This window comes from Hemitrygon akajei, chromosome 4, assembly GCF_048418815.1.
Source record: "Hemitrygon akajei chromosome 4, sHemAka1.3, whole genome shotgun sequence".
NCBI classification, from domain to species: Eukaryota; Metazoa; Chordata; class Chondrichthyes; order Myliobatiformes; family Dasyatidae; genus Hemitrygon; species Hemitrygon akajei.
In genome coordinates, this window is record NC_133127.1 from 184,003,538 (window position 1) to 184,031,339 (window position 27,802).

Here is a 27,802-nt window from a genome sequence, read left to right on the forward strand (position 1 = left end):
TGGTTAGTCGGCATCTGTAGAAGGAGAAAACTGAGGTGTAGGTATGATGGATACTAACTGTTCAAAATGCATATTGCTCATATTATCCTTTGTAACACAGCAGATAAAAGATCTCCAAGGTTCAAAATGCTTATTGCTGCTCAATATCGTCAAGAACAGTAGAAAGGCTGTTGAAACTTCCATTACCCTTTACCCATTCACTTGACATCATCAAGAGAAATTATAGTAACGTTATTAACCTGATTGAGGCTAAATAACATGTATAGAACAGTACAATACATTACAGGACCTTCAGCCCATGATGTTGTGCAGACCTCTTAACCTAGTCCATGATCAATCTACCCCTTTCCTCCTACTCAGCCCATAGCCCTCTATTTTTCTTTCATCCAGTTACCTCTGTAAATCGCTTAAAAGTCCCTGTTGAATCAGCTCTACCACAATCCCCAAAGCTCTTGGTACTCCGTGTTTAAATAAAACCACCTGAGAGGAACACAGGGGTCTCCCTACCATCCATCTGGGACGTTTATCAGGAGCACTGAGTATGCAGGGCCCTTGATATTATCGAGGATCCCACCCGTCCATCCAGTATCCTCATTGACTTTTTGCCATCAGACAGGAGACACATAAAAACAAGAACGGTCAGGATAGGAAACAATTTCTTCTCTCAGGCTTCTGAACTCTCTGCTGCATCACATTCAAAGTGTCACTGGTTAATCTACTCCATTCCTTACTGTACAGGTAGACCCCGAGTTACGAGCGTCCGACTTATGGACAACTCGTACTTACGAACCGGGGAAGAAGAACGCCCTCCACCATTTTAAGTCGCTGCAGTTGACACTGTGTTGAGTGTTTAACTTTGTATTTGGCTTATATTTTTCTTAGTAAGATTCACCCTGACCCCGCCCCTCCCGTTCCAGTCGGCTGGTGGCGCAGTGAGATCGGCGCCAGGCTCAAGAACGGAGGTTCCTGAGTTCGATCCAGTGACAGACCACTCCCGTGCTGGGTTGATGTCGATCCAGTGACTCCCGTACCATCCGTGCCGGGTTGATGTCGATCCAGTGACTCCCGTACGATCCGTGCTGGGTTGATGTCGATCCAGTGTCTCCTGTACCATCCGTGCCAGGTTGATGTCGATCCAGTGACTCCCATACCGTCCGTGCCGGGTTGATGTCGAGCTCGCAACTCGACCTCGTAAAAAAAAACCCACTGCCACCTCCTGTTTAAATTCCCACGCGGAATATTGTGGAGGATCAAATACCCAAACCTAGCACAGCCCCCACTTGTCCCATTTAACCTGTCTCAGTGCAGTGGTTCTTAGGATCCAGCGGACCTCGGGAGCCGGCAGAGCTCGGGACCCACCGCCCGCAGTGTTTCTGTTCCATTGACGGGAAGCGATCGCGATTGAAAATAAAGTGGAAATAATAAAGCGTTTGGAAAGAGGTGAAACACCATCGGTAATTGGAAAAGCGTTAGGCTACAGTCGGTCAACGATCGGAACAATTTTAAAGGATAACGGGTAAAGTGAGAATAATGGAGCATGTGAAAGGCCCTGCACTGATGAAAGCTACAATTATTACTAAGCAATGCAGTGGTTTAATTATTGGAATACATATGTTTCTTAATTGTTTTATATGCATAGAAATATATGGTATATACTAAGACAAACGTTTGACTAACTGATGCTAAATAATACCAGATGTACTTGTTATGACTTATGTACAAATCCGACTTAAAGACGGACTCAGGAATGGAACTCATACGTAACCCGGGGACTGCCTGTATTTAATTTATGGACTTTAGTTTGTTTATTTATGCGTAATTCTTTTGTAAACTTTATTCTTCCTTTTCTAAGTTATTGTGTGTTATTTGTGTGCCATGTGTACCATGGTGCTTTACCCCTGATCCGGAGAAACATTGTCATATTTGATGATATACATGTCGAGTGATAGCCCTCACCTTCAAATCAGCATTTGACTGAGTATGGCATCAAGGTGCCCTGGCTAAAATGGAGTCAATGAGAATTAGGGGGAAACCCTCCGCTGGTTGCAATCACGCCTGACACAAAGGAAGATGGTTGTGGTGGTTGGAGGTCAATCATCTCATCCTCAGGACATCACTGCAGGAGTTCCTCCAGGAAATGTCCTAGGACCAATCATCTTCAGCTGCTTCATCAATGACCTTTCTTCCATCATAAGGTCAGAGGTGGGGATGTTCGCAGACGACTGCACAATGTTCTGCACCATTCATGACTCCTCAGATAGTGAAGTAGTTCATACCCAAATGCAACAGGACCTAGACAATATCCAGACTTGGGCTGACAAGTGGCAAGTAACATTCGAGCCATGCAAGTGCCAGACAATGACCATCTCCAGCAAGAGAGGCTCTACCCACCATACTCTGGGACAGTATCTACTCCACCGTTATCAGACTCCTGCACTGAAAGATGAAGCCTTAAATTCCCATTTGCACTTTATTTGTCTAGCTGCCCTGAACTTTCTCTGTAAACACAACACTACATTCTCATTTTGTTTTCTTTTTACCCTCCAATATAAGTAACATTTATATCTCTGTAAGATCTGCTGTTGTCATCACTTCCTTGCTGAGTGACCTTGGGAACTACCTCTTTCTTCAAGACATTTTGGACCAAATTTCCCTGCCTCACTGAGGGAACTTCCTTTATACTTGCCAAGAGATCTCATCTAAAGAGATCTCTCTTTAGAAGGCAATAGAGTGCTGGCTTTAGTAATGGGAACCAGCTTCATTCGTGGGAAGTCCCACAGTGTGTGGCTGTGGTAATTGCTTCTCCAGAAAATCCTTAGCATCTTGTGCTCTAAAGCCTTTCAAAAGGACTCAGGGGAGTGCTGGAGGACATAACACTTCTCAGAGGAGCACAGTTAAGAAAAACTCCAAAGCAACCCATCTATCAGGCACCTCCTTCTATCCTCCACCAACTGAGGAATTTGGCTGCATCTGTTTGGTCTGCAAAAGGGCAGCAGTTACCCGCAACTACGGCTGATATGAGAGGACAACTTTTAAAGTGAGGGGAGGGAAGGTTAGGCTAGGTGTTAGAGTCAAGTCAAGTTTAATTTATTGTCATTTAACTATATATTTTATTCATTCATTCACGGATGAGGGCCTCGCCAGCTAAGCCAGCATTTATTACCCATCTCTAGCTGCCTTTGAGAAGGTGGTGATGAGCTGCCTTCTTGAACCGTTACAGTCCCTGAGGTGTAGGTACACCCACAGTGCTGTTAGGGAGGGAATTCCATGATTTTGACCCAGCAACAATGAAGGAACAGCGATATGTTTCCAAGTCAGGATGGTGAGTGACTTGGTGGGGGATTTCCAAGTGGTGGCGTTCCCAGGTATCTGCTGTTCTCGTCCTTCTAGATGGTAGCGGTTGTGGGTCTGGAAGGTGCTGCCTTAGGAGCTTCGGTGTGTTGTGCAGTGCATCTTGTAGATAGTACACACTGCTGCAACTGTTCGTCGATGGTGGAGGGATTGGGTGCTTGTGGAAGGGGTACTAATCAAGTGGGCTGCCTTGTACTGGATGGTGGAAAGCTTCTTGAGTGTTGATGGGCCTGCACTCATCCAGGCAAGTGGTGAGTATTCCCTTACCTGAGCCATGCAGATGGTGGACAGGCTTTGAGGAGTCAGGAGGTAAGTTAGATGCCAAAGGAATCCTACCCTTTGACCTGCTCTGGTAGCCATGGTGTTTATATGGCTAGACCAGTTCAGTTTCCTGTCAATGGTAACCCCCAGGATGTCGATAGCAGGGGATTCAGTGATGGTAATGCGACTGAATGTCAAGGGACAATGGCACATAATGATGATGATGAAAGTCACCTGTATTGAGACATCACACTTTGTGCATTGATTCCTGTCAGCAGCCAAAGATTACTCATTTTGCATATATCATTCCAGTGAAGAAGTAAATTCCTCCACCCTTGGCATTGGTTTATTATTGTCCCCGGACTAAGGTGCAGTGAAAAGTTTATTTTTCACACTATACAGATCAATTCATTACACAGTGCATTGAGGTAGAACAAGGTAAAACAATAGCAATGCAGAATAAAGTGTAAGAACTACAGATAAAGGGCTGTATAGGTAAATAATAATGTTTTGACTCATAACGAGATTGTTTTGTCAGGAGTCCAATTTGCCATACCACTTTCTTACTGTTCATTATGCTGCTGGTGTTTAGGATAGCAATAAGGGTCCTCTGACTGTCATAGAAACATAGAAAACATACAGCACAATACAGGCCCTTCGGCCCACAAAGCTGTGCCAAACATGTCCCTACCTTAGAACTACCTAGGCTTTACCCATAGCCCTCTATTTTTCTAAGCTCCATGTAGCCATCCAGAAGTCTCTTAAAAGACCCTATTGTTTCTGTCTCCACCGCCACTGCCGGTAGCCCATTCCACGCACTTACCGATCTCTGTGTAAAAAAACTTACCCCTGACACCTCCTCTATACCTACTTCCAAACACCTTAAAACTACGCCCTCTTGTGCTAGCCATTTCAGCCCTGGGGAATAGCTTCTGACTATCAACATGATCAATGCCTCTCATGATCTTATACACCTTGGCTACTCAGATGTAGAAGGATTCTTCATTGTTGGTTCCATAACAATTTTGTTTTACCTGCCAGGGTTGCTAGCCTTGAGTTGAACCCCCAAATCTGGAGGATCAGTAGGCCACTCTTAGTCTGGCCTCTACCTGTGACCTGTTTGGCATGGGTGACCATAACAGAAGCCAAAAAATAAACCACTGACTTCAGCCAGCATAGGTCTCCAGATCATTGAGACATGGAAGCCTCCAAACCCTATAACAAGGTTGTGGTCCTCTTGAAGGCTTAGCAGCTTTCTTGAGCCTGGCGGTATGTGCTTTCAGGCTTTTGTATCCTCTACTGATGGAAGCGAGGAAGAAGAGGGAATGCCCAGGGTGGGTAGGGTAATTGACTATGCAAGGTTACTACCAATAACAATGAATAAAGATACTATCTAGTTCACCAATGTCCTTCAGTGATTGGGTCTGTTTGAAATGACACATTAGACCCCCCCCCCCCCCCAGCAGTAACAGCCTAATAAAATGACGCAGATCCTGTAGGATCAAAGGATATATATACAGTGGCATGCAAAAGTTTGGCCACTCCTGGTCAAAATTTCTGTTACTGTGAATAGTTAAGTGAGTAGAAGATGAACTGATCACCGAAAGTCATCAAGTTAAAGATGAAACATTCTTTTCAACATTTTAAGCAAGATTAGTGTATTATTTTTGTTTTGTACAATTTTTGAGTAGAGAGAAAGGAAAGGAGAGCCATGCAAATGTTTTGGCACCCCAAGAGTTTTGAGCTCTCAGATAACTTTACCAAGGTCTCAGACCTTAATTAGCTTGTTAGGGCTCAAATGGGGGGGCAGGGGAAGGAGGTTAGTTGGAAGGTGATAGGTGAAGCCAGGTGGGTGGGGAAGATCAAGTGCTGGAGATGAAGGAATATAATAGGAAAGGAGGGTGGGCCATAGGAAGAATGGAAGGAGAAGGGGCCCCGGGGGAAGTGATAGACAGATGAGACTGAAATATTTTTTAAATGATGAAAGGGTTAAAGGCACTAGTGTGTTTTCAAAATGTCCTAAGTGATCTTGCACATAAATCACTGTAAATTAACGTGTAGTAGACACATCAGTGATCAGACATTCAATACAGGGTCTTCACATCTTTCCTCAATGTGACACTCTTCAGCACAGCACTTCAGTTGTGTTCCAAACTAATATTTTAAAGCTGTTTATTGACTTTTTTCTCTTGTACTCACTGCCACTATTGACAAAGATAAGAATCGTGGAAATGTTTTTATTTTAACCACGTCCTCAGTCTGCTCTCCCATTTCCAGAGGTCTGTTCAAACATACTCCTATATCTCTTTGCTCTAGTATGTGTTTTAGTGTTGTGCTCATTAGACTGAGTGAGTGCACGTGGGGAGCGAGGCTTGTTTTGCTGTTGTTCTGCCATGCATTGCGTGCATGTTGTTTTGGCGACAGAATGTGTGGAGACACTTGGGGGCTGCCCCCTGCACATCCCTGGTTAACACAAACGATGCATTTCACTCTATGTTTTGAAGCAGAAGTCTTGGACACATATATATAACTGAGGTGCCCGAGACTTTTGCACAGTACTGTATATTATGTCTTTTCAGTTACCAAATAACACTTAATTCTACTGAGGAAATACAAAGCTAAGTACTCCAATTTCTGTTTCCCAACCACCTTGCTGATTTAAACAATATACAGTACTGTGTGATAGTCTTAGGCACTCTAGCTCCATATATGTGCCTAAGACGTTTGCATAGTACTGTACACATGATAAACTTGAATCTTGAATCCTTAACCTATTCACAGTTCACTGATAATCAAACAACTTTCAGATTTTGCTAAGTGTCAGCCAAGTCATGGCTAGGAGGGCAGAAAGAACCTCTACTCTTTGATTTCTCACAGCAACAGCATCTCCAACAGCGCAACACTCTCTCAGTTCTGCTTCGAAACCTCAGTGTTAGTCAATCTTGCACGTTCACCTTACACGTAGTGCAGGATTGCTTGATATTTTGATGCCGAGCTGAAAGCCGTTGACACTCAGGCATAGATTTTACCTCAGCTTCTGCATCTTGCAGCACAAATTTATAGAGAGGAGGAATCTACAATGCATACAAGAGGAACTGAAATACTCTGAGTATTGTGAGGGGATGAGTGCAGACCATCGATGATGGCAGGCAGATGCAGAGGGCTGGTGATTTATGTACTGTATCTCTTAGCAATTATTTTAGATATAGGAAAAAAACGTTTGTTTTAAACAGCTGTTAGAAAGATACAATACAGAGAGTGGAGAGAATAAAACAGGAGGTCATTGAGGCATAACAAGTAAGCAAACAGAAGCTGCTCGCTGTACTGGGCACTACTCAGTGACGGCTGTAGAGTGTTCCATCACAATTGCTGAATGGAGTTGTAATTGAGGTTCAACACAGGGTTACTGCTAAGTACACTTTGGTTGGACAAAGAGGGTATTGCAAGTGTGGAATGAGCTGCCAGTGGAGGAGATGGAGGTAGGTTCATTTGCACAACATCGTGGGCTGAGGGGCCTGCACAATGCCGTAACTGGTTGGGTTGAATTGTTTTCCGATCTTGGTAATCCATTTGCAAACGTTTCATCACCATACAAGGAGACAACATCAGTGTGCTGTTCACTTGTGAGTCCTCCGAATGCTCGGCCTTTATATACTTATTAATCAGTTGGTTGGCCGTCATTACGAAAACTCAATTGTGACCTGAGTGATTTTGTTACATGACGAGCTCTCTGCGTTGTCTGGAATTTTCCCCAAATTTGCTTATAAATGGAATCAAGATCTACATGTCTCTTTATAGAATTGTTTGCAGAAAACTATGCTTCTAAGAATTCTCTTCCATGCCGTTGTCTTTGCTTGCGACATAACTTCACTGATGCCCAGTCAAATTTGTGCCCCTCTGGACCTTCATGGGTAGAGACTAGGGAGCACTGGTCATGGTGCTTGATAGTCAGTTGATATTCATGGATCCTTGTGGATAGCTTTCTCCCAGTTTGACCAATGTAATATTTTCTGCAGTCCCCCTTTTAGATTTCGTAGACCATACTAGTCTTGTCCAATAGCTTGGCTTGTTCTTGGGATCTGCAGGGTACTCTCCTCAGTGTTGCTGTTTGCTTATGCACGACCAAATTTCTATGTTCTTGGAGCAGTCGGGCTGTTATTTCCAAGATATTACAGGACATGTAGCCTTCAATCCCATTTATAAGCCAGTGTGGGCAAAATTCTGAACAATGCACAGAGTTCACTTCTCAACCAATCAACAGCGAGACCCCCTCTATTCGTCACAACTGAGTTTCCATAATGACGACCAATCAACTGATTGATGCTGTATATAATAAAGTGGCCACTGAGGATTGTCCATGGTTTTCAGCTTTGCGTGTTCAGAGATTTTCTTCTGCTGTCCACTGTTGTATTGTGTGGTTATTTGAGTTACTGTTGCCTTCCTGCCAGATTGAACCAGTCTGGCCACTCTCCCCTGACTTCTCTCTTAACAAAGCATTTTTGCTCACAGAACTGCCACTCAATGGATTTTTTTTTGTTTTTCACACCATTCTCTGTAACCTCAAGGGACTGCTGTGTGTGAAAATCCCAAGAAATCAGCAGTTTCTGAGCTACTTAGACTACCTTCTGGTACTGACAATCTTTCCGCAGTCAAAAGCACTTAGATCACACTTCTTCCCCATGCTGATGTTTGGTCTCAACAACAACTGAACCTCTTGACCATGTCTGCATGCTTTTATGCATTGAGTTGCTGATTACAAATTTACATTCCCCAGCCAGTCTACAGGTGTACCTAATGAAGTGGCCACTGAGCTATTGCCACCTATTGCGTCTGATCCCACGTTCAATTACAGCTGATTTTCTTTCAATCCCATCCTCCCTGCCTTTTCCTCATAAACCTGAGATATTGAGAGAATTGGCAATGGGAAATAAAATGTGACCTTCCCTCATCTTTTGAAATAGTGATGTGCAGGTGAAGGGTCTCAGCCCGAAATAAGTTCTGACTTGCTGAGCTCCTCCAGCATTATGCGTGCATGTTTCTTAATGAATTCCTTGTTGGGAGATTCGACAACATTTTTAATGAAATCATCCAATGACACTAGTCTAAAACTTGAGGTTAAAGTATGACTTAAGCCAAGAATGGATGACAAAAATGTTACTAGGACACATTGAATTGACTTCTAGGGAGAGGTTGGACAGGCTTCACGTTTTTCTTGAGTGTACGACACTGAAGGGTAATCTTATAGGGGTAGGAAAAATCATGAGGGACATAGGGTGAATGCAGAGTCTTTTTCTCAGGGTTAGCTACTCAAGACCTCCAAGAGGACTACAACTTTATCATAGGGTTTGGAGGCTTGTGTGCCTTGATGACCTGGAGAACTATGTTGGCTGAAGTCAGGGCCTTGTGCTATGATTCTTGGTCGGGTCACCCATGCCAAACATGTCAAAGGGTAGAGGCCTGATTAAGAGTGGTCCACCTCAGTCCTCCAGTTTTAACGATTCAGCTCAGGGCTAACAACCCCAACTGGTCAGAAGACAACACTTGTTTCGGAAACAGCAATGAAGCGCCAGTGACATAACGGGCAGTAAGTAAGTATGTATAAAAGTCAAGAACTAGAGGCCATGGGTTTAAAGTGAGAGGGGAAGTGTTTAATTGGAACTTTAAGGACAACTTGTTTTCCATAAGGGTGATATGTTTTCCACAGATATAGATATATATATATATGGAATGTACGGAAAGAGGAAGTGGTTGAGGCAGACACTTGTGTGCAGTTTTGGTCACCTATCCACAGGAAAGATGTAAACAATCTTGAAAGAGTGGAGAAAAATTACGAAGATGTTGTCTGGTCTGGAAGAACTAAGTTACAAGGAAAGGGTGAATAGTCTAGGACTGTCTTCTGTACAACGTAGACGGTCAAGGGGAGATATGATAGAGGCATACAAAATCATGAGGGGTATAGACAGGGGAAATGCATGTGGGCTTTTTCCACTGAGGGTGGCTGGGACTACTACCAGAGGTCATCACTTCAGGGCGAAAGGTGAGAAATTTAAGGGGAACACGGGAGGAAACTTCTTCTCTCAAAGGGTCATGGGAGTGTGGAATGAGCTGCCAGCATAAGTGTTGCACGTGAGCTCAATTTCTATGTTTATTGTACAAATTACTGCAAATACTGAATTACCACACTTGAGGCAGTTTACAGTAACCAGTTAACCTATCAACGTACTGTTGTATGTGGAAGGGAACAGGGGCAACACGGTAGCGTAGTGGTTAGCACAATGCATTACAGTACCACCAAACCAGGTTCAGTTCCCACCACCTTTACATTCTCTCTTGGTTTCTCTGGGTGCTGTGGTTTTGTCCTACAGCCCAAAGAGGAACCAGGGAGCAGTGTTGGCCTTTCACCAATGGAACTAGTTAGGAAACTCACCAAGCAATTCCTAATTAATCAAAGCTCACACTTTACTGTCTCTGCACAAACAACAACATAACCATGTTGACCCTGGGCCAATAACTTAGAACATGAATTCTACTGTTCCCTCTGAACCAGTACTCACTCAGACCACTTCTCCAATTTATAACACCAAAATCGGGAAATTCCGTTGGCCAGATGATTGAGTCTTTCTTCTCCCCACCCCTGGTGTGGCAGCTCTTCCTCGCAATGGTGGGTCTCTGGGGAGAGTTATCGCTATCTTGTATCTGAAAACCTTTGCTTTTACATCCATTCCTTCCCAGTTCAACGGCTCCCTTTCAGATTTGTTGGCTATAGATGATTTGACTGACCTCTAACACCTTCTTATTTGATCCAGGAGTGACAACTAGTAATTTTTGGCTCTTTGTTCCCTTCGACTCCGAATGCTTTAAAGCAGTCAAACCAGATGACCCAGACCCTGAGTCTAATGAGATTAGTTCTACAAACCTGCCTTTGTACACAATCCAGAGTTTATCTGAGAATGATCTCAGATTTCACCGTTCAATAGCAGAAACTCCCTGGGTCCACATTCAATTGCTCTGATAAGGGTATCCCAGAGCAAGAATCAGTTTTCCAACAATTCACAAGAGAGAGTCACAGAGCATCTAACAAAATGGCAGCATCCATCCCCTTCATGCACATGGCAAGAACAAACAATTAGTTTGTCTGCTTCCACTGCCCTTAACCCATTCGGGTTTGACGTTTTCATCCATATTTTAATTCCACCATGGCCAACAGCAAGTTAATTTGCCACTGTAAATTGTCCTGTGATTAGGCTAGGGTTGTTAAATTGGAGGTTGCTGGGTGGTGTGGCTTGAAGCTCAGGACAGGCCTATTCTGCACTGTTTCTCAATAAATAAATAAAGAAGGCAAGAGAGCAGCTATATCTCATTAGGACTTTGAGGAGATTCAGTATGTTACCAAAAACACTTGCAAATTTCTACAGATGTACCATGGAGAACATTCTAACTGGCTGCATCACTGTCTGATCTGGGGGGAGGGGTTACTGAACAGGATCAAATTAAGCTGCAGAGAGTTGTAAAATCAGTCAGCTCCATCATGGGCACTAGCCTCCGTAGTATCCAGGACATCTTTAAGGAGTGGTGCCTCATTAAGGACCCCCATCACACAGATTTGACTTTGTTACGTACAATGTAACAGGTTAAAAGAACCAGCAGAAATGGAATACACCTGGAGTTTGGTTTTGCTACAAACAAAACACTATTTATTAGTATCTAGGTAAATCAGTAATATAAAACCAGATAAATCAAACAGGTTAGCAGAGTTTATGCATATATAAGTGTGTAAATATAAAACCCCAAACTCCTTCAAGCTTAGGTGGTAAATGATACAGTCTTATGATGGTATAGAAATGAAGTCAGTTCAGTTTATGATATTGAGTTGAGTTGAAGAGAGAGAGAGAGAGAGAGGTGATTTGTTTTCCAAGTAAGCCAATGCCATCGATTCTCCCATGTTTACTTTTTCTGTTAGCTGTTTGTTAAAGCTGAAATATTGGTAAATATATTTCCTTTGTAATTTTGTACTGATATATGATCCGATATTTTTCTGGTGAAAGATCATTTTGTATGGGGCAGTATTTACACAGCATTAACAACAAACAATGCTCCTTAATCAGAACATCCGAACTTTCCTGTTTGGTTGAACCCAAATCGCATGTTGTTTCTGAAAGAAGGCCTTCTCACCGCTGAGTCACGTGGCTGTTAGCAAAGTTAGCTCAATGAGCCAAGTTTGTATACGAGACCCCAGTGAGGGAGTTGCACATCTAATAGTAATAGGCATCCTTTAGTCTCCAGAGACCATGGATTTGCGCCTTGGCAAGTTTCCAGGGTGCAGGCCTGGGCAGGGTTGTATGTGAGACCGGCAGTTGTCCATGCTGCAGGTCTCCCCTCTCCACGCCTCCGATGTTGTCCAAGGGAAGGGCAAGGGCCGATACAGCTTGACACTGGTTAAGTGCCTTGCTCAAGGACACAACACGCTGCCTTAGCTGAGGCTCGAACTAGCAACCTTCAGATCACTAGACTAACGCCTTAACCTCTTGGCCATGCGTCAGCACATCTAATAATAACATAATAATAAATACATTGATAAACAGAATGGTGCAAGGATACTAGTGCAAGATGAAATAGTGCAAAGAAATGCTGAAGTGTCAATATCAGAATAAGTAACACACGCAAAGTACCGGAGGAACTCAGCAGGTCAGGTAGCATCTATGGAGACAGCAGGTCAGTTAGCAACTATCGATGCTTTGGGCTGAGGACCTTTCATCAGGACTGGAAAGCAAGGGGAAGGAAGCCAGGATATGAAAGTGGGGAGGGGAAGTGGAACTGAAGCCAGTGGAGGGAGAAGGCAGGTGGGGTGAGATGAAGTGAGATGCTGGAAGGTGGTTAGTGGAAAAGGTAAATTGGCTGAAGAAGAAATCTGATCAGAGAGTGAGAGAACTGTGGGAGGAAGGGAAGGAGGAGAGGCACCAGAGGGAAGTGATAGGCAGACAAGAGTAGGGGTGAGAGGAAAATGGGAAATGGGAAAAGAGGTCTTGCACCTCCAACCTGAGTTGCCTTATCATGGTAGTAGAGGAAGCTATGGTCCAACATCTCAGAATGGGAATGGGGAGTGAAATTAAATTGGTTGCACCACTAGGAAATCCTGCCTGTTGTGGATAACTAAGAGAGGTGGAATGAAGAGTCAGAGAATGTGCAGCACCACCTGGAAAAGGATGTGAAAACGATCATTTTTTTTTAAAGTCCTTCAGCACCGGGGGAAGAAGCTGTTCTTCAGTCTATCCATACAAGCACGTAAATATTGAAATATTTCTTGTGTGCAGGTAATCTGTCTTTCTCGATTCACAACATGAACTGGTTGTTTTATAATGAAAACCACATGACTTGTACCTGGGATGTTGATGGGACAGCACCACCAGATACACAGTACTGTTTGTCCTATAGGTAAGCAAAACATTTATTCAAATACTTGGCATTAGTCTGCAGTGCCTACTGAAGCTGGTCAAGGAATACAATAAGACTTTCCTTTGACTTGCTTTGCAAAGACTACTCCATTTGATGGTTAAACTATAAGACTCTAGCTTTTTATTGATCTGGGCCAGGTTTCAAACTAACTGAATGTGCCACTTGCTGAATTAGCCCCTTTCAGTGCTCTGCGCTTAAAGTTTTACCCCTGTACCTTTGTATTTGACCTTCATTCCAATGGCAGCACCCAGTCATCTGGGTTGATGGCTCATCTTTACAGGAACTTATTCTGTTTCTAACATATTTTTCTCCAGGTTAGAAGAACAAACGCATTTCGCTCCTTGTCACGAGATTGAACTGGGAAAAGTTGCTTGTCATGTTCATAGCTTTAAAGAGCATCCCTTCGACTCAATCTCATTTTGTGCCATGGGTTCCAGTCAACAATCAAACGCTACTCACTGCAGAAATATTATACCAGTAATATACTGTAAGTCCAACTCTCTTGGTGATGGTATTGGTTTATTATTGCTACCCGTGCCAAGATACTGTGAGGAGCTTATTGTGCATAGTGCTATTATACAGATCAAATCATGAGACAACACAATGCATTGAGGTAGAACAAGATAAAACAATAGCAATGCAAATTAAGACCATAAGACATAGGAGCAGAATTGGTCTTTTTGGCCCATCAAGTCTGCTCAGCAGTTTAGTTTAATATCAGAGCACATATACAGAATACAACCTGCAATTCTTACTCTTCACAGGCATCCAGAAAAAGGAAGAAAAACTAAAGATAGGAAAACATTAGAATTCCAAAGCTTCCCCTCTCCCTTCCACAAATAAACAGCTGCAAAAGTATGGACCCTCCCCTCCTCCTACCCCTACCTGCCTCGGCAAAAGCCTCAGTCCCCACCTTCGACCATGCAATAGCAAAGCCCGCAGAGATCCTGAAATAAGCTCTATCACAAACCACTGTTCATCCCAACACATTGACATTCCACATGCTGTCTCTCTCTCTCTAATGAGGGGGAGAGAGGTATCGCTTCTGCCACAGTGGGAGGGGAGACCAACAGCTCACTGTTTCGGTGTTACAGTCTGCAGTGTCACTTATTTTGACCACATGATACCTTGCTGTCCCGATGGCTCCATCTCCCGCCATATTGCAAATGCTAGGGCACTCAGCGAGTTCCAAACGTGAGAACCCGCTGCTGTGAAGAACTGCAGATGTAGATCACGGACTGACTAGTCCCCTGCCACCTTGAAAAGTAAAGAAAGTCATTAAAGAGAAGAAATTAAACTGTTTAGTGGATGAACTGGAAGAACTCTCCCTCTAATGAGTCTTTAGCTCCTACTCCAGCATTTAAGCATAACTGATATATTTTCCTTTTCAACCCTTTTGCCTTCTCCCCATAACCTTGGGTTATGACCGGGGAAGTCCAGGTAGAAATAAGTCCCCCCACATGAAACTTGGAATTGTAGAATGCACCATAAGACATAGGAACAAGATTATGCCATCCAGCTCACTCAGCCTACTCCACTAGTCTATCATGGCTGATTGAGGAGGAGCCCATCTGTCCAATTGCATCCATATCTAGTGTAGGGCTCTATTGGATTGTACTTGTCACCCAACATTAAACTGACAAACAAAGATGTAAAAGCTACAAAGAAAATCTAAAATTTTGACAAACTCCGATAGATGTGTGGTGGAGAGTATATTGACTGGCTGCATTACAGCCTGGTATTGGAACACCAATGCCCTTGAATGGAAATATCTTACAAAAAGTAGTGGAAATGGCCCAGTCATGGATAAAGCCTTGCCCTCCATTGAGCTCATCGACATGGAGCGTTGTTGCAGGAAAGCAGCAGCCATCATTGGGGACCCCCAACACCCAGGTCATGCTCTCTTTTTGTGGCTGCCATCAGGAAGAAGGTACAGGAGCCTCAGGCAGGGTGGATTGAGTATCTCAGAAACTGGTGATCTCTTGGGATTTTCATTTTCATGCACAACAGTTTACAGATTTTACCACAGGTTCAGGAACAGTTATTACTCTTCAACCATCAGGCTCTTGAACCAGAGGGAATTCACTCGATGTCACTTGCCCCATCACTGCACTGTTCCCACAATCCTTGGACTCACTTTTAAGGATTCTTGATCTCATATTTATTGCTTATTTATTTGTTATTATTATTGTCTTGTGCACAGGTTGTCCACCCTGTTTTTTAGGGTCTTTCATAGAACATAGAATAGTACAGCACAGTACAGGCCCTTCGGCCCACAATGTTGTGCCGACCCAATTGATTCTATTATGGTTATTGGATTTATTGAGTATGACTGCAAGAAAAAAAATCTCAGGGTTGTATATGGTGACATACTGTATATGTACTTTGATAATAAACTTACTTTGAAGTTTGAGAAAATGCAGTGCAGGTAAACAGTGAAGTGGAAGATTGTATAGTTAGATTGTGAGGTCAGAAGTCCATCTTCATTCTTATGCTGCATTTTTAATACATTTCAGCAATAGAGTGATATATCAGGGAAAATGGGCCATTCAGCCCAACTTACACATGCTGGCCAGTAAGAACCCAACCATATTAATTCCATCTTTAAGCACTTGGTCTTCAATGTGTAAGCGATTCAAGTGCACATTTCGAAATAAACTTATTATCAAAGTATGATATATAACCATATAATATCTTAAGGTTCATTTTCTGCAGTCAAAGAAATATGTTAGAATCAATGAAAAACTACACACAAAGACTAACAAGTAATCAATGTGCAAAAGAAGACAAACCGTTCAAATACAAAAGAAACTAATAAAAAATAAATAATACTGAGAAAATGGAGCTGTAGAGTTCTTGAAAGTGAGTCCATAGGTTGTGGGTCTTCTATACCACCTCGCTGATGGCCATAATGAGAAGAAGGCATACACTGGGTGGTGGGAGTCCTGAATGATGAATACTGCCTTCTTGAGGAACTTTCCATAAGGAAAATGCAACCTAAAGTTAAATCCTGCTCTCTCTTCTATGCACCACCTCCAGCACTATTATTGTGGGTGTCTCTAGCAAACTCAAGTGCAGGAATCACAGTGCCTTCAGCAATTGAAACAAAACAAAAGATTTGTTACAGAAATTATCCGGCAAAAGCAACGAGAGCTCAGGCAAACTGTACAGAATCTTGAAGAACTGAAATCACTCGCAATACACAAAAGAACTCAGTCTGAGTTTCACCAGACAAGGATCCTCAACAAACAACTAAGAGGGGTTGCCATGCCACCCTGAAATACACCCTGGAGCATATGGGAATTCCAGAGCAATCAGACAACATAGGTGTCCAGACAAAGCAATAACTCCTAAAGGGAACAACTACAAAACAAGACACTGAAAATACCATGCTAATTAAATTATCTCAAATGGCATAAAAGTGATCAATACAAAGAGAGCTTAACAATCCCCATGATACCAAATAAAACAAAGTGAAAAACCAGAGTTAGTCCAAAGACAAACAATTAGACATAAAAGGTAAACAGTCCAAGGAACACTGCACACCCATGAGGTGACACTGAGAAAATACAATGCACATGCTCACTAAAAAAAAATCTACCCCTGGTTGTGACAATTCTTACACAAGCCGTTACATTAAATTTTAAAACTTGAACTTAGTCTGTGCATCTCTTTCTTGCCATGAATAAAAATTCAATAAATATAAGCTTTAGCAATGGATGATAAAGAGGGTACTTCCATTAACATTATCTTTCCTCTTTCAGATAAAGTCAGCCCCCCAGTTAATGTCACAGTGAACGGAAGTGAAGTGGTATGGGAGCCACCAATTGGCAAACATCCTTCAGAAAAATTTATTTATCAAATACAGGTTAAAGATTTGCACAGCAAAGTGACAAAGGTGAATAACCACCGCCTGTGGCATGAAAACACCAGAAGAGTGTAACAGGCATCCACAAGCCAATCTGTGGATGCTGGAAACCCCAGCAACACACACACAACACTGGAGGAACTCAGCAGGGCAGGCAGCATGGAAAAAAGCAAAGAGATGATGTTTTGGGCTGAGGCCCTTCCTCAGAACTGAGAGGGAACGAGGTAGATGCCTAAACTAAAAGAGGCTGGCTGGAAAGTGATCTGTGAAGCCAGGTGTGTGGGAATGGTCAAAGGCTGGAGAAGAAAGAATCTGATCAGAGAGGAGAGTGGACCATGGGAGGAGAAGAGGGAGGATGGGAGGAGAAGAGGGAGGATGGGACCCAGGGAAAGGAAATAGGCAGGTGAGAGAAGTAAGAGGTCAGAATGATGAACAGAGGAGGAGGGGTAAGTTTTGTTCACCAGAAGGAGAAATCTATATTCATAACATTGTGTCTGAGGGTACCCAATAACTACTAACACCCTCAACACATCAGAATGGGAATAGGAATCAGAATTAAAATGCTTGGCCACTGGGAAGTCCTGCTTGTGGCAGATGGTGCAGAGGTGACATCTCACTCCTGAGGAAGGATCCTGGCTCGAATGTTGACTGTTTACTCTTTTCCATAGATACTGACTGATCTACTGAGTTCCTCGTACTTTTCTTGTGTGTTGCTTTGGTCTAACACATGAGTCTGCTGCTGACATAAACATAGGTGGGAGGCATACTGTGGTGCAGATATTCGGACCCTGCAGTAGGATGGGGTAGAGTGATGTATGTGAACAAAAGCAGGTCAAAGTCAAAGTTTATTTATTATCAAAGTATGTATGCTGTATTGAAACCTAGAGATTCATTTTCTGCAGTAAATTCACTATAAAGCTACACACAAAGACTGACAAACAAACAATGTGCAAAAGAAGACAAACTTTGCAAACAAAACAAAGTACGTAAATATTAATGAGAACATGGGTTATAGTTACTAAGAACCTGAGGGGCAACTTTTTCATCCTCAGAGTGCTCTGTATATGGAATGAACTGCCCGAGGGAGTAGTTGATCAGGTACAGTAAAGTGCAAAGATCTTAGCCACATATATATGGAGAGCGTGTTGAAGACTTTTGCACAATACCTTAGTAATTTTATGTATTGCCCTGTAATACAGCCACAACAAAAACGTATTTCATGGTACATATGTGAGTGATGATAAACCTGATTCAGATATGGGTCCGTATCATGGACTGCGAGTAGAAAGGGGGCAGGGAGAGGGAAATCATGGTTGAGAAAAGGGGAGGGGAGCAGGAAACATAGAATATAGAAATCTACAGCACCTTACAGGCCCTTCAGCCCACAATTTTGAGCCAACTATATAACCTACACTAGAAACTGCCTAGAATTTCCCTAACACATAGCCCTCTATTTTCTAAGCTTCATGTACCTATCTAAGAGTCTCTTAAAAGACCCTATTGTATCAGTCTGTACCACTATTGCTGGCAGTGCATTCCATGCACCCACCACTCTCTCTGTGAAAAACTTACCTCTGACATCCCCCATGTACCTACTTCCAAGCACCATAAAACTATGCTCCCTGGGAAAAAACCTCTGGTTATCCACATGTTCAATGCCTCTCATTATCTTATACAACTCTATCAGGTCACCTCTCATCCTCTGTTGCTCAAAGGAGAAAAGGACAAGTTGGCTTAACCTATCCTCATAAGGCATGTTCTCCAATCCAGGCAACTTCCTTGTAAATCTCCTCTGCACTCTCTCTATAGTATCCACATCCTTCCTGTAGTGAGGTGACCCGAACCTAACACAGTACTCCAAGTGAGGTCTAACTAAGGTCTTATATAGCTGTAACATTACCTCACAGCTCTTGAGCTCAATCCCACAGCTGATGAATGCCATCACACCATACTGTCTTAACCACACTGTCAACCTGCGCAGCAGCTTTGAGTGTCCTCTGGACATGGACCCCAAGATCTCGCTGCTCCTCCATATTGCCAAGAGTTTTATCATTATATTATCATAATATAATTCTGGAGAAGGATAGGACTGGACCCAGGGTCGAGATTTTTGATTGGAGAAAGGTTAACTTTGAGGAGATGCGAAAGGACTTAGAAGGAGTGGATTGGGGCAATTTGTTTTATGGGAAGGATGTAATAGAGGAATGGAGGTAATTTAAAGGTGAAATCTTGAGGGTACAGAATCTCTATGTTCCTGTTAGGTTGAAAGGAAAGGTTAAAAGTTTGAGAGAGCCATGGTTTTCAAGGGATATTGGAAATTTGGTTTGGAAAAAGAGAGAGATCTACAATATATATAGGCAGCATGGAGTAAATGAGGTGCTTGAGGAATATAAAGAATGTAAAAAGAATCTTAAGAAAGAAATTAGAAAAGCTAAAAGAAGATATGAGGTTTCTTTGGCAAATAAGTTGAAAATAAATCCAAAGGGTTTCTACAGTTATATTAATAGCAAACATATAGTGAGGGATAAAATTCATCCCTTAGAGATGGACCAATTTCTATGCATGGAGCGAAAAGAAATGGGGGAGATTTTGAACAATTTCTTTTCATCAATATTCATTAAGGAGAAGAATATTGAATTGTGTAAGGTAAGGGAAACAAGTAGGGTAGTTATGGAAACTATGATGACTAAAGAAGAGGAAGTACCAGAGCATTTAAAGAATATAAAAGTGGCTAAGTCCCTGGGTCCTGACAGGATATTCCCTAGGACCTTGAGGGAAGTTAGTGTAGAAATTGCAAGGGCTCTGACAGAAATATTTCAAATGCCATTAGAAACAGGGATGGTGCCCGAGGATTGGTGTATTGCTTATGTGGTTCCATTGTTTAAAAAGGGTTCTAAGAGTAAACCTAGCCATTACCGACCTGTCAATTTGATGTCAGTGGTGGGTAAATTCATGGACAGTATTCTTAGAGATGGTATATATAATTATCTAGTTAGACAGGGTCTGATTAGGAGCAGTCAACATGGATTTGTGCTTGGAAGGTCATGTTTGACAAATCTTAATGAATTTTTTGAAGAGGTTACTAGGAAAGTTGACGAGGGTAAAGCAGTGGATGTTGTCTATATGGACTTCAGTAAGGCCTTTGACAAGGTTCCACACAGAAGGTTAGTTAGGAAGGTTCAATTGTTAGGTATTAATATTGAAGTAGTAAAATGGATTCAACAGTGGCTGGATGGGAGAAGCCAGAGAGTAGTGGTGGATAACTGTTTGTCAGGTTGGAGGCCGGTGACCAGTGGTGTTCCTCAGGGATCTGTACTGGGTCCAATGTTATTTGTCATGTACATTAATGATCTGGATGATGGGCTGGTAAATTGGATCAGTAAGTATGCAGATGATACTAAGATAGGTGGCGTTATGGATAATGAAGTAGGTTTTCAAAACTTGCAGAGAGATTTAGGCCAGTTAGAAGAGTGGGCTGAAAGATGGCAGATGGATTTTAATGCTGATAAGTGTGAGGTGCTACATTTTGGTAGGACTAATCAAAATAGGACATACATGGTAAATGGTAGGGCATTGAGGAATGCAGTAGAACAGAGTGATCTAGGAATAATGGTGCATAGTTCCCTGAAGGTGGAATCTTATGTGGATAGGGTGGTGAAGAAAGCTTTTGGTATGCTAGCCTTTATAAATCAGAGCACTGAGTATAGGAGTTGGGATGTAATGTTAAAATTGTACAATGCATTGGTATGGCCAAATTTGGAGTACTGTATACAGTTCTGGTCACCGAGTTATAGGAAAGATGTCAACAAATTAGTGAGAGTACAGAGGAGATTTACTAGAATGTTACCTGGGTTTCAGCACCTAAGTTACAGAGAAAGGTTGAACAAGTTAGGTCTTTATTCTTTGGAGCATAGGAGGTTGAGGGGGGACTTGATAGAGGTATTTAAAATTATTATGGGGATAGATAGCATTGACATGGATAGGCTTTTTCCATTGAGAGTAGGGGAGATTCAAACAAGAGGACATGAGTTAAGAGTTAAGGGGCAAAAGTTTAGGGGTAACACAAGGGAGAACTTCTTTTCTCAGAGAGTGGTAGCTGTGTGGAACGAGCTTCCAGTAGAAGTGGTAGAGGCAGGTTCGATTTTGTCATTTAAAAAGAAATTTGTTAAGCATATGGACAGGAAAGGAATGGATGGTTATGGGCTGAGTGCGGGTAGGTGGGACTAGGTGAGAGTAAGCGTTTGGCACGGACTAGAAGGGCTGAGATGGCCTGTTTCCATGCTGTAATTGTTATATGGTTATTTGGTTATATTACTATTATATTCTGCCTTCAAATTTGACCTACCAAAATGAACCACTTCACACTTATCTAGGTTGAACTTCATCTGACTCTTCACAGCCCAGTTCTGCATAAACCAATGGTCTTGAATCAAATGATCTTGCCTGGTGTCTGGGGGCTGGATGTATCCGCACCCACGCCAAACCCCCCCCCCCCCCACTCTGGCGCTCTTTCTCTGCCCCCACACCACTCCTGTGGCGCTCCACCCATAACATTCCCAACATTCTTTGCTCCCACCAGATTTACAAACTTGCTCTCTGCTCTATGTTTACAAGTACAGTACTGTGCAAAAGTCTTAGGCAGCCTAGCTACTGTGTGTGTATATATATGTATATATATATACACACACACACACTAATAACACTTAAAAAGTTATTTGGCTTTATTTGGGATTAGGGCCAATTGCAAGCAAACGGCATCTTGATTGCCATGGACACATTGAGCCGAGGGGCCTATTTCTGGGCTGAATGATTTAAAGCAAAATATCAGCCCATTTATTTAATCACACTGCCAACATTAGCCTCCTTATATTCAGATCTTGTTTTCTACCTGACTGGCCCTCCTGTTCTTGTAATGATTGTTGTACTGTTTTAGGTTGAAGAACTGAATCTGACAAAATGGGCCATCAACGATCTGACTAGAAGCTATGCTGTGCAAGTGAGAGCAAGAATTCTGCACTTTCTTGATGAAAAAGGAAAGGATTTTGTATGGAGTGACTGGACTGATTCTGTCATTACAGGTAACAGAAATGCTAGCATAGTAGTTTGCACAACATTTGACGGTACAGGTGACCCGGGTTCAATACCCTGTCGCTACCTTTGAGGACAACTTTATATATTCTCCCCTTGACTGTGTGGGTTTCCTCTGGGAGCTCCAGTTTCCTCCCACTGTCCAAAGACCTGCTGGTTGTGATGTTAATTGGTCATTGTAAATTGTGTCGTGGTTAGGCTAGGATTAAATCAGGGGATTGTTGGGAGGCATGGCTCGAAGGGCCAGAAGGACCTGTTCTATGCATATCTTAATAAAATTAAAATTTAAAAATAGATGGTCAAAACACAAGCTATATATTCGTAGTGGCAACTTTATTGGCTACCTCCTGTACCTAACAAAATGGTCACTGACTATGGTCTTCTGCTGCTGTAGCCCATCCACTTCAAGGTTCGATGTGTTGTGCATTCAGAGCTGCTCTTCTCCACACCACTGTTGCAACACATGATTACCTGAGTTACTGTCGCCTTCCTGTCAGCTTGAACCAGTCTGACTATTCTCCTCTGACCTCTCTCATTAACAAGGTGTTTTCAACCACAGAAATGATGCTCACTGGATAGTTTTTGTCTCTCGCATCATTTTCTGTAAGCTCTGAATTCAAGATTTTTTTCATTGATATTACCAGTTCATAAGTGTAAAGGAGAATAAGATAGTTGTTACTCCAGATCCCGTATTGCTAAAAAGAAACACAAAAGTTAAAGGACACAAAATGACAAGCCACAATAAATTTAAATACATAAGATCACTTTTACACATAGATTGACAGTACGTGCATTAAGTGACATGAGGCACAGGAGTGTCTGTACTGACAGGAAATGATAAAGTAGTGGTGGTTGGGGGGCACGGAGAGAGGGGTTACTGGGTGGAGGTGTTGATCAGCCTCATTGCTTGAGGACAGCAACTCTTTTTGCATCTGGTGGTCCTGACATGGATGATACACGGCCTCCTCCCTGTTGAAAGTGGGACAAACAGTCCATCCCTGTGGCCACACACTTCAATTCCACAGACCACTCCCACTCTGACATGTCTATCCATGGCCTCCTCTACCGTCAAGATGAGGCCACACGCGGGTCGATAGAGCAATACCTTATCTCCCGCTTGGGTAGCCTCCTTCCTGCCGGCATGAACATCCAACTCACTGACCTCCGTTGATACCCCTGCCCCCCACCCTTACCCCCATCCCTATCTATTATTTCAGTCTGGTTCTCTTTCTCTCTCTTTTTTTCCCCCTCACTATAATCTCCCCCCAGCCCTACCTTTCTTTCTCTTTTATTTCCCATAATTCTCCACCTTTCCCCTCGCCCATTTCCCTCCAACCTATCACTTCCCAGCTCTCAACCTCATCCCTGCCCCCACTTCTTATCCCCTCTCCACCATCCCATGTTACTTCACTCCTGATGAAGGGTTTCGGCCCAAAACATAGTCACTACCTCCTCCCATAGATGCTGTCTGGCCTGCTGAGCTCTGCCAGCATTTTGTGTTTTTTAGTCCATCCTTCCTGACGTTGCTGGCTCTTTTCTGGCTGATTTTTGTACGTATGTCCTTGATGGTGGGTAGGCCTGTGCAGGTGATTCATTGGGCGGTTCTGACTACCCTTTGTCAAGCATTCCTGTCCGCCACTGTACAGTTTCTGTTCCAAGCCATGATGCAGCTTGTTAGAATCCTCTCTACTGTGCATCTGTAGAAAGACATGAGTATAGGTATGCAGAGTCCAGATATCTTCAGCCTCCTCAAAATGTAGAGGCATTGGTGAGCTTTCTTGACTGTGTAGGATGTGTTCTGGGACCATGAGAGGCTGTGTGAGATGTGCACTCCCAGGAGTTTGGAACTGCTTGCAATTTTCATTGTTTACCACCGAAGTGAAGGGGGGGGGGGGGGAAGGGGTGTGAGTGGTACGAGTTCTCCTGTTTGGTCTTGTTGGCAATATGGAAGAGGTTATTTGACAGGCACCAGGCCTTGAGCTCTTCCACCTCCTCTTTGTAGGCCGTATCATCATTGTTTCTGATAGGTCATGACGCTGGCGAAATTAACAATGTGATTGTTCGGGTGTTTGGCCATGGAGCCAAGTGTGAGCAGAGTGTTCAGCAATGGGCTGAGCACACAGCCCTGGGGAGAACCCATGCTGAGAGTGAAGGGGAGGGAAGGGCAGTTGTACATCCTGACTATCTGAGGTCTGTTCGTCAGGAAGTCCAGCACCCAGTTGCACAGTGGTGTATTTAAACTGAGGAATAGGATTTTGTTCACCAAGGTCTATAGTACAATCGTGTTGAATGGTGAACTGAAATGCAGTAACAGTATTTGGACATAGAGACTGTTGTGCAAGAAAATCACAGGGGATCAACAGTTTCTGAAATACTCAGACCGCCCCATCTGGCACCAGCAATCACTCCACGGTCAAAATCACTCAGATCACATTTCTTCCCCATTTTAATGTCTGGTCTGAACAACAACTGAACCTCTTGCCCGTGCTTTTTTATGCACTATGCACAATTTGATGCATTGAACATTGGGACATTGAGGAAAGCCCCCTCTCCCCATGAAGAATAGACACTTCACCAGCTCAGCTGAGGTGAGGAGGTTCGCAGCCAGGGTAAACCCAAGCAAACTGTAGGGCTGGACAGCCTACCTGGAGGTGTTGAGGAACTGCGTGGATCAACTAACAGAGATCTTAATTGACATCTTTAACATCTTTTTGAAGCAGTCCACTCTCCCTGCAGGCTTCAGGGTAGCCACCATTATTTCAGTGCCCAAAAGAACAATGTTCACTAGCCTAAACAATTATCATCCATTGGTACTGACTTCAATATTCATGAGTGGATGGTAATGGATCATATAAAATGCCATCTTCCAGCTACGTTGGACCCTTTCAGTTCACCTACTGCTTAAACCGATCCACTGATGATGTCATAGCTTTGGTCCTCCACTCAGTCTCGTCCCACCTAGAAAATGATGCCTCATACTTCAGAATACTTTCCATTGACTTCAGCTTGGAGCTTAACCTGATCATCCCTCAGATACTGCTGGGTAAACTGTTCTCATTAGGACTCTCTCTGTAAGTGAATCCTGGACTTCTTAATGGAAATACCCCAGTCAGTCTAAGTTAATAGCAATATCTCAAGCTCCATCACACTGAGCACTGGTGCTCTTCAGGGCTTTGTGCTCAGCCCACTGCTGCTCACACTGCTGACCCATGACTGCACTGCCAGATTCAGCTCAAATCTCATCATCAAGCTCGCTGCTGATACCGTACTACAGCGGGTGGCCTCATCAGCAACAGTGAGGAGACAGGGAGCCTTGTCAAATGTGTGAGAACAGCAACCTGAGCCTCAACATGGACAAGACAAAAGAGATCATTGTGGGCTTCAGAAAGGCACGGGTTGACCACTCTCCATTGCACATCAATGGCTGTCGCAGACAGAGTGAAGAGCACAAAGTTCCCTGGTGTGCACATTATGGACGATCTAATCTGGACCCACAACACCTCACTAGTCAAGAAGGCATAGCAACAACTACACTTTCTGAGGAAGGTGTGCAAGGCCTCCCAGCCCATTCTAACAATTGTCTGCTGGGGCACCATTGAGAGTGTCCTCTCTGGCTGCATTGTGTGGTACAGAAGCTGCAAGGCATCAGACTGCAAAACTCTGCAGCAAATAGTAAAAACCGCCAAGAGGATCGTTGGGGTCTCCCTCCCGCCTGTTTGCGACATTTACTGGGAGTGTTGCAGACAAAGGGCCTAAATTATTGCTGAAGATCTCTACTACCCATCCCCACATGGTCTGTGACTATCTACCGTCAGGAAGGAGGTACTGGAGCAACAGGACTAGGACTTCTAGACTGAGTAATAGCTTCTTCCCCCAGGTCGTGAGACTACTGAATACTCTGCTACCACTGAGGTCTCATCACGAGGACAGCAAGATGTTTATAGTTTACTGTTTACTTGCACTGCATGTTTTTAATTATATTTTATTAACTTATTTACGGTAATATTTTGGTTTATGTTCTCTGTGTTATATGTTTTGTGGTTGCACTGAGATCCAGAGGAATGTGGTTTCATTTGGTTGTATATACAGTATTGTGCAAAAGTTTTAGGCATGTTTATATAGCTAGGGTGTCTAACATGTTTGCACAGTACCTATTTTATGTATGCACTGTACTGGAGCTGCAAAAAAAAATTCATGGCATATGTGAGTGATGATAACCCTGATTCTGATATATACCATATTATATAGGAGCAGAATTAGGCCATTTGGACCAACGGGTCTGCTCTGCCATTTCATCATGGCTGATCCATTTTCTCTCTCAGCCCCAATCTCCTGCCTTCTGCCCATCTCCCTTTGTGCCCTGACTAATCAAGAATCTATCAGCCTCTGCCTTAAATATATCCAAATACCTTGACCTCTGCAGTCAGACGCAGCAACGAATTCTACAGATTCACCACTCTCTGGCTAAAGAAATTCCACCTCATCTCCTTTCTAAAAGGATGCCCCTCTGTTCTGAGGCTGTGTCTTGCAATCCCCCACTGTAGAAAATGTCCTCTCCACATTCACCTTATCGAAGCCTTTCACCATTTGATAGGTTTGAATTAGATCAATCCTCATTCTTCTGAATTCCAGTGAGTACAAGCCTAGAGCCGTCAAACACTCCTCGTATGATAGATAGATAGATACTTTATTCATCCCCATGGGGAAATTCAACTTTTTTTCCAATGTCCCATACACATGTTGTAGCAGAACTAATTACATACAATACTTAACTCAGTAAAAAATATGATATGCATCTAAATCACTATCTCAAAAAGCATTAATAATAGCTTTTAAAAAGTTCTTAAGTCCTGGCGGTAGAATTGTAAAGCCTAATGGCATTGGGGAGTATTGACCTCTTCATCCTGTCTGAGGAGCATTGCATCGATAGTAACCTGTCGCTGAAACTGCTTCTCTGTCTCTGGATGGTGCTATGTAGAGGATGTTCAGAGTTATCCATAATTGACCGTAGCCTACTCAGCGCCCTTCGCTCAGCTACCGATGTTAAACTCTCCAGTACTTTGCCCACGACAGAGCCCGCCTTCCTTACCAGCTTATTAAGACGTGAGGCGTCCCTCTTCTTAATGCTTCCTCCCCAACACGCCACCACGAAGAAGAGGGCGCTCTCCATAACTGACCTATAGAACCTCTTCAGCATCTCACTACAGACATTGAATGACGCCAACCTTCTAAGGAAGTACAGTCGACTCTGTGCCTTCCTGCACAAGGCATCTGTGTTGGCAGTCCAGTCTAGCTTCTCGTCTAACTGTACTCCCAGATACTTGTAGGTCTTAACCTGCTCCACACATTCTCCATTAATGCTCACTGGCTCCATATGAGGCCTAGATCTCCTAAAGTCCACCACCATCTCCTTGGTCTTGGTGATATTGAGACGCAGGTAGTTTGAGTTGCACCATATCACAAAGTCCTGTATCAGTTTCCTATACTCCTCCTCCTGTCCATTCCTGACACACCCCACTATGGCAGTGTCATCAGTGAACTTCTGCACATGGCAGGACTCCGAGTTATATTGGAAGTCCGATGTGTACAGGGTGAACAGGACCGGAGAGAGCACGGTCCCCTGCGGCGCTCCTGTGCTGCTGACCACCGTGTCAGACCTACAGTCTCCCAACCACACATACTGAGGTCTATCTGTCAAGTAGTCCACTATCCAATCCACCATGTGAGAGTCTACTCCCATCTCCGTTAGTTTGTGCCTTAAGATCTTGGGCTGGATGGTGT

At 43.3% G+C, this 27,802-nt stretch overlaps 1 protein-coding gene across 1 annotated transcript in view; it reads left to right on the forward strand.

The window, feature by feature from the left end:
• Positions 1 to 27,802, forward strand: part of LOC140727028 (interleukin-5 receptor subunit alpha-like) — a 71,912-nt gene that overhangs the window by 13,675 nt on the left and 30,435 nt on the right. The window contains exons 3-6 of the mRNA XM_073044194.1: positions 12,924 to 13,044; positions 13,380 to 13,552; positions 16,830 to 16,963; positions 21,867 to 22,011. Coding sequence (XP_072900295.1) covers positions 12,924 to 13,044; positions 13,380 to 13,552; positions 16,830 to 16,963; positions 21,867 to 22,011 — 573 coding nt within the window. The remainder of the gene's footprint in view (positions 1 to 12,923; positions 13,045 to 13,379; positions 13,553 to 16,829; positions 16,964 to 21,866; positions 22,012 to 27,802) is intronic.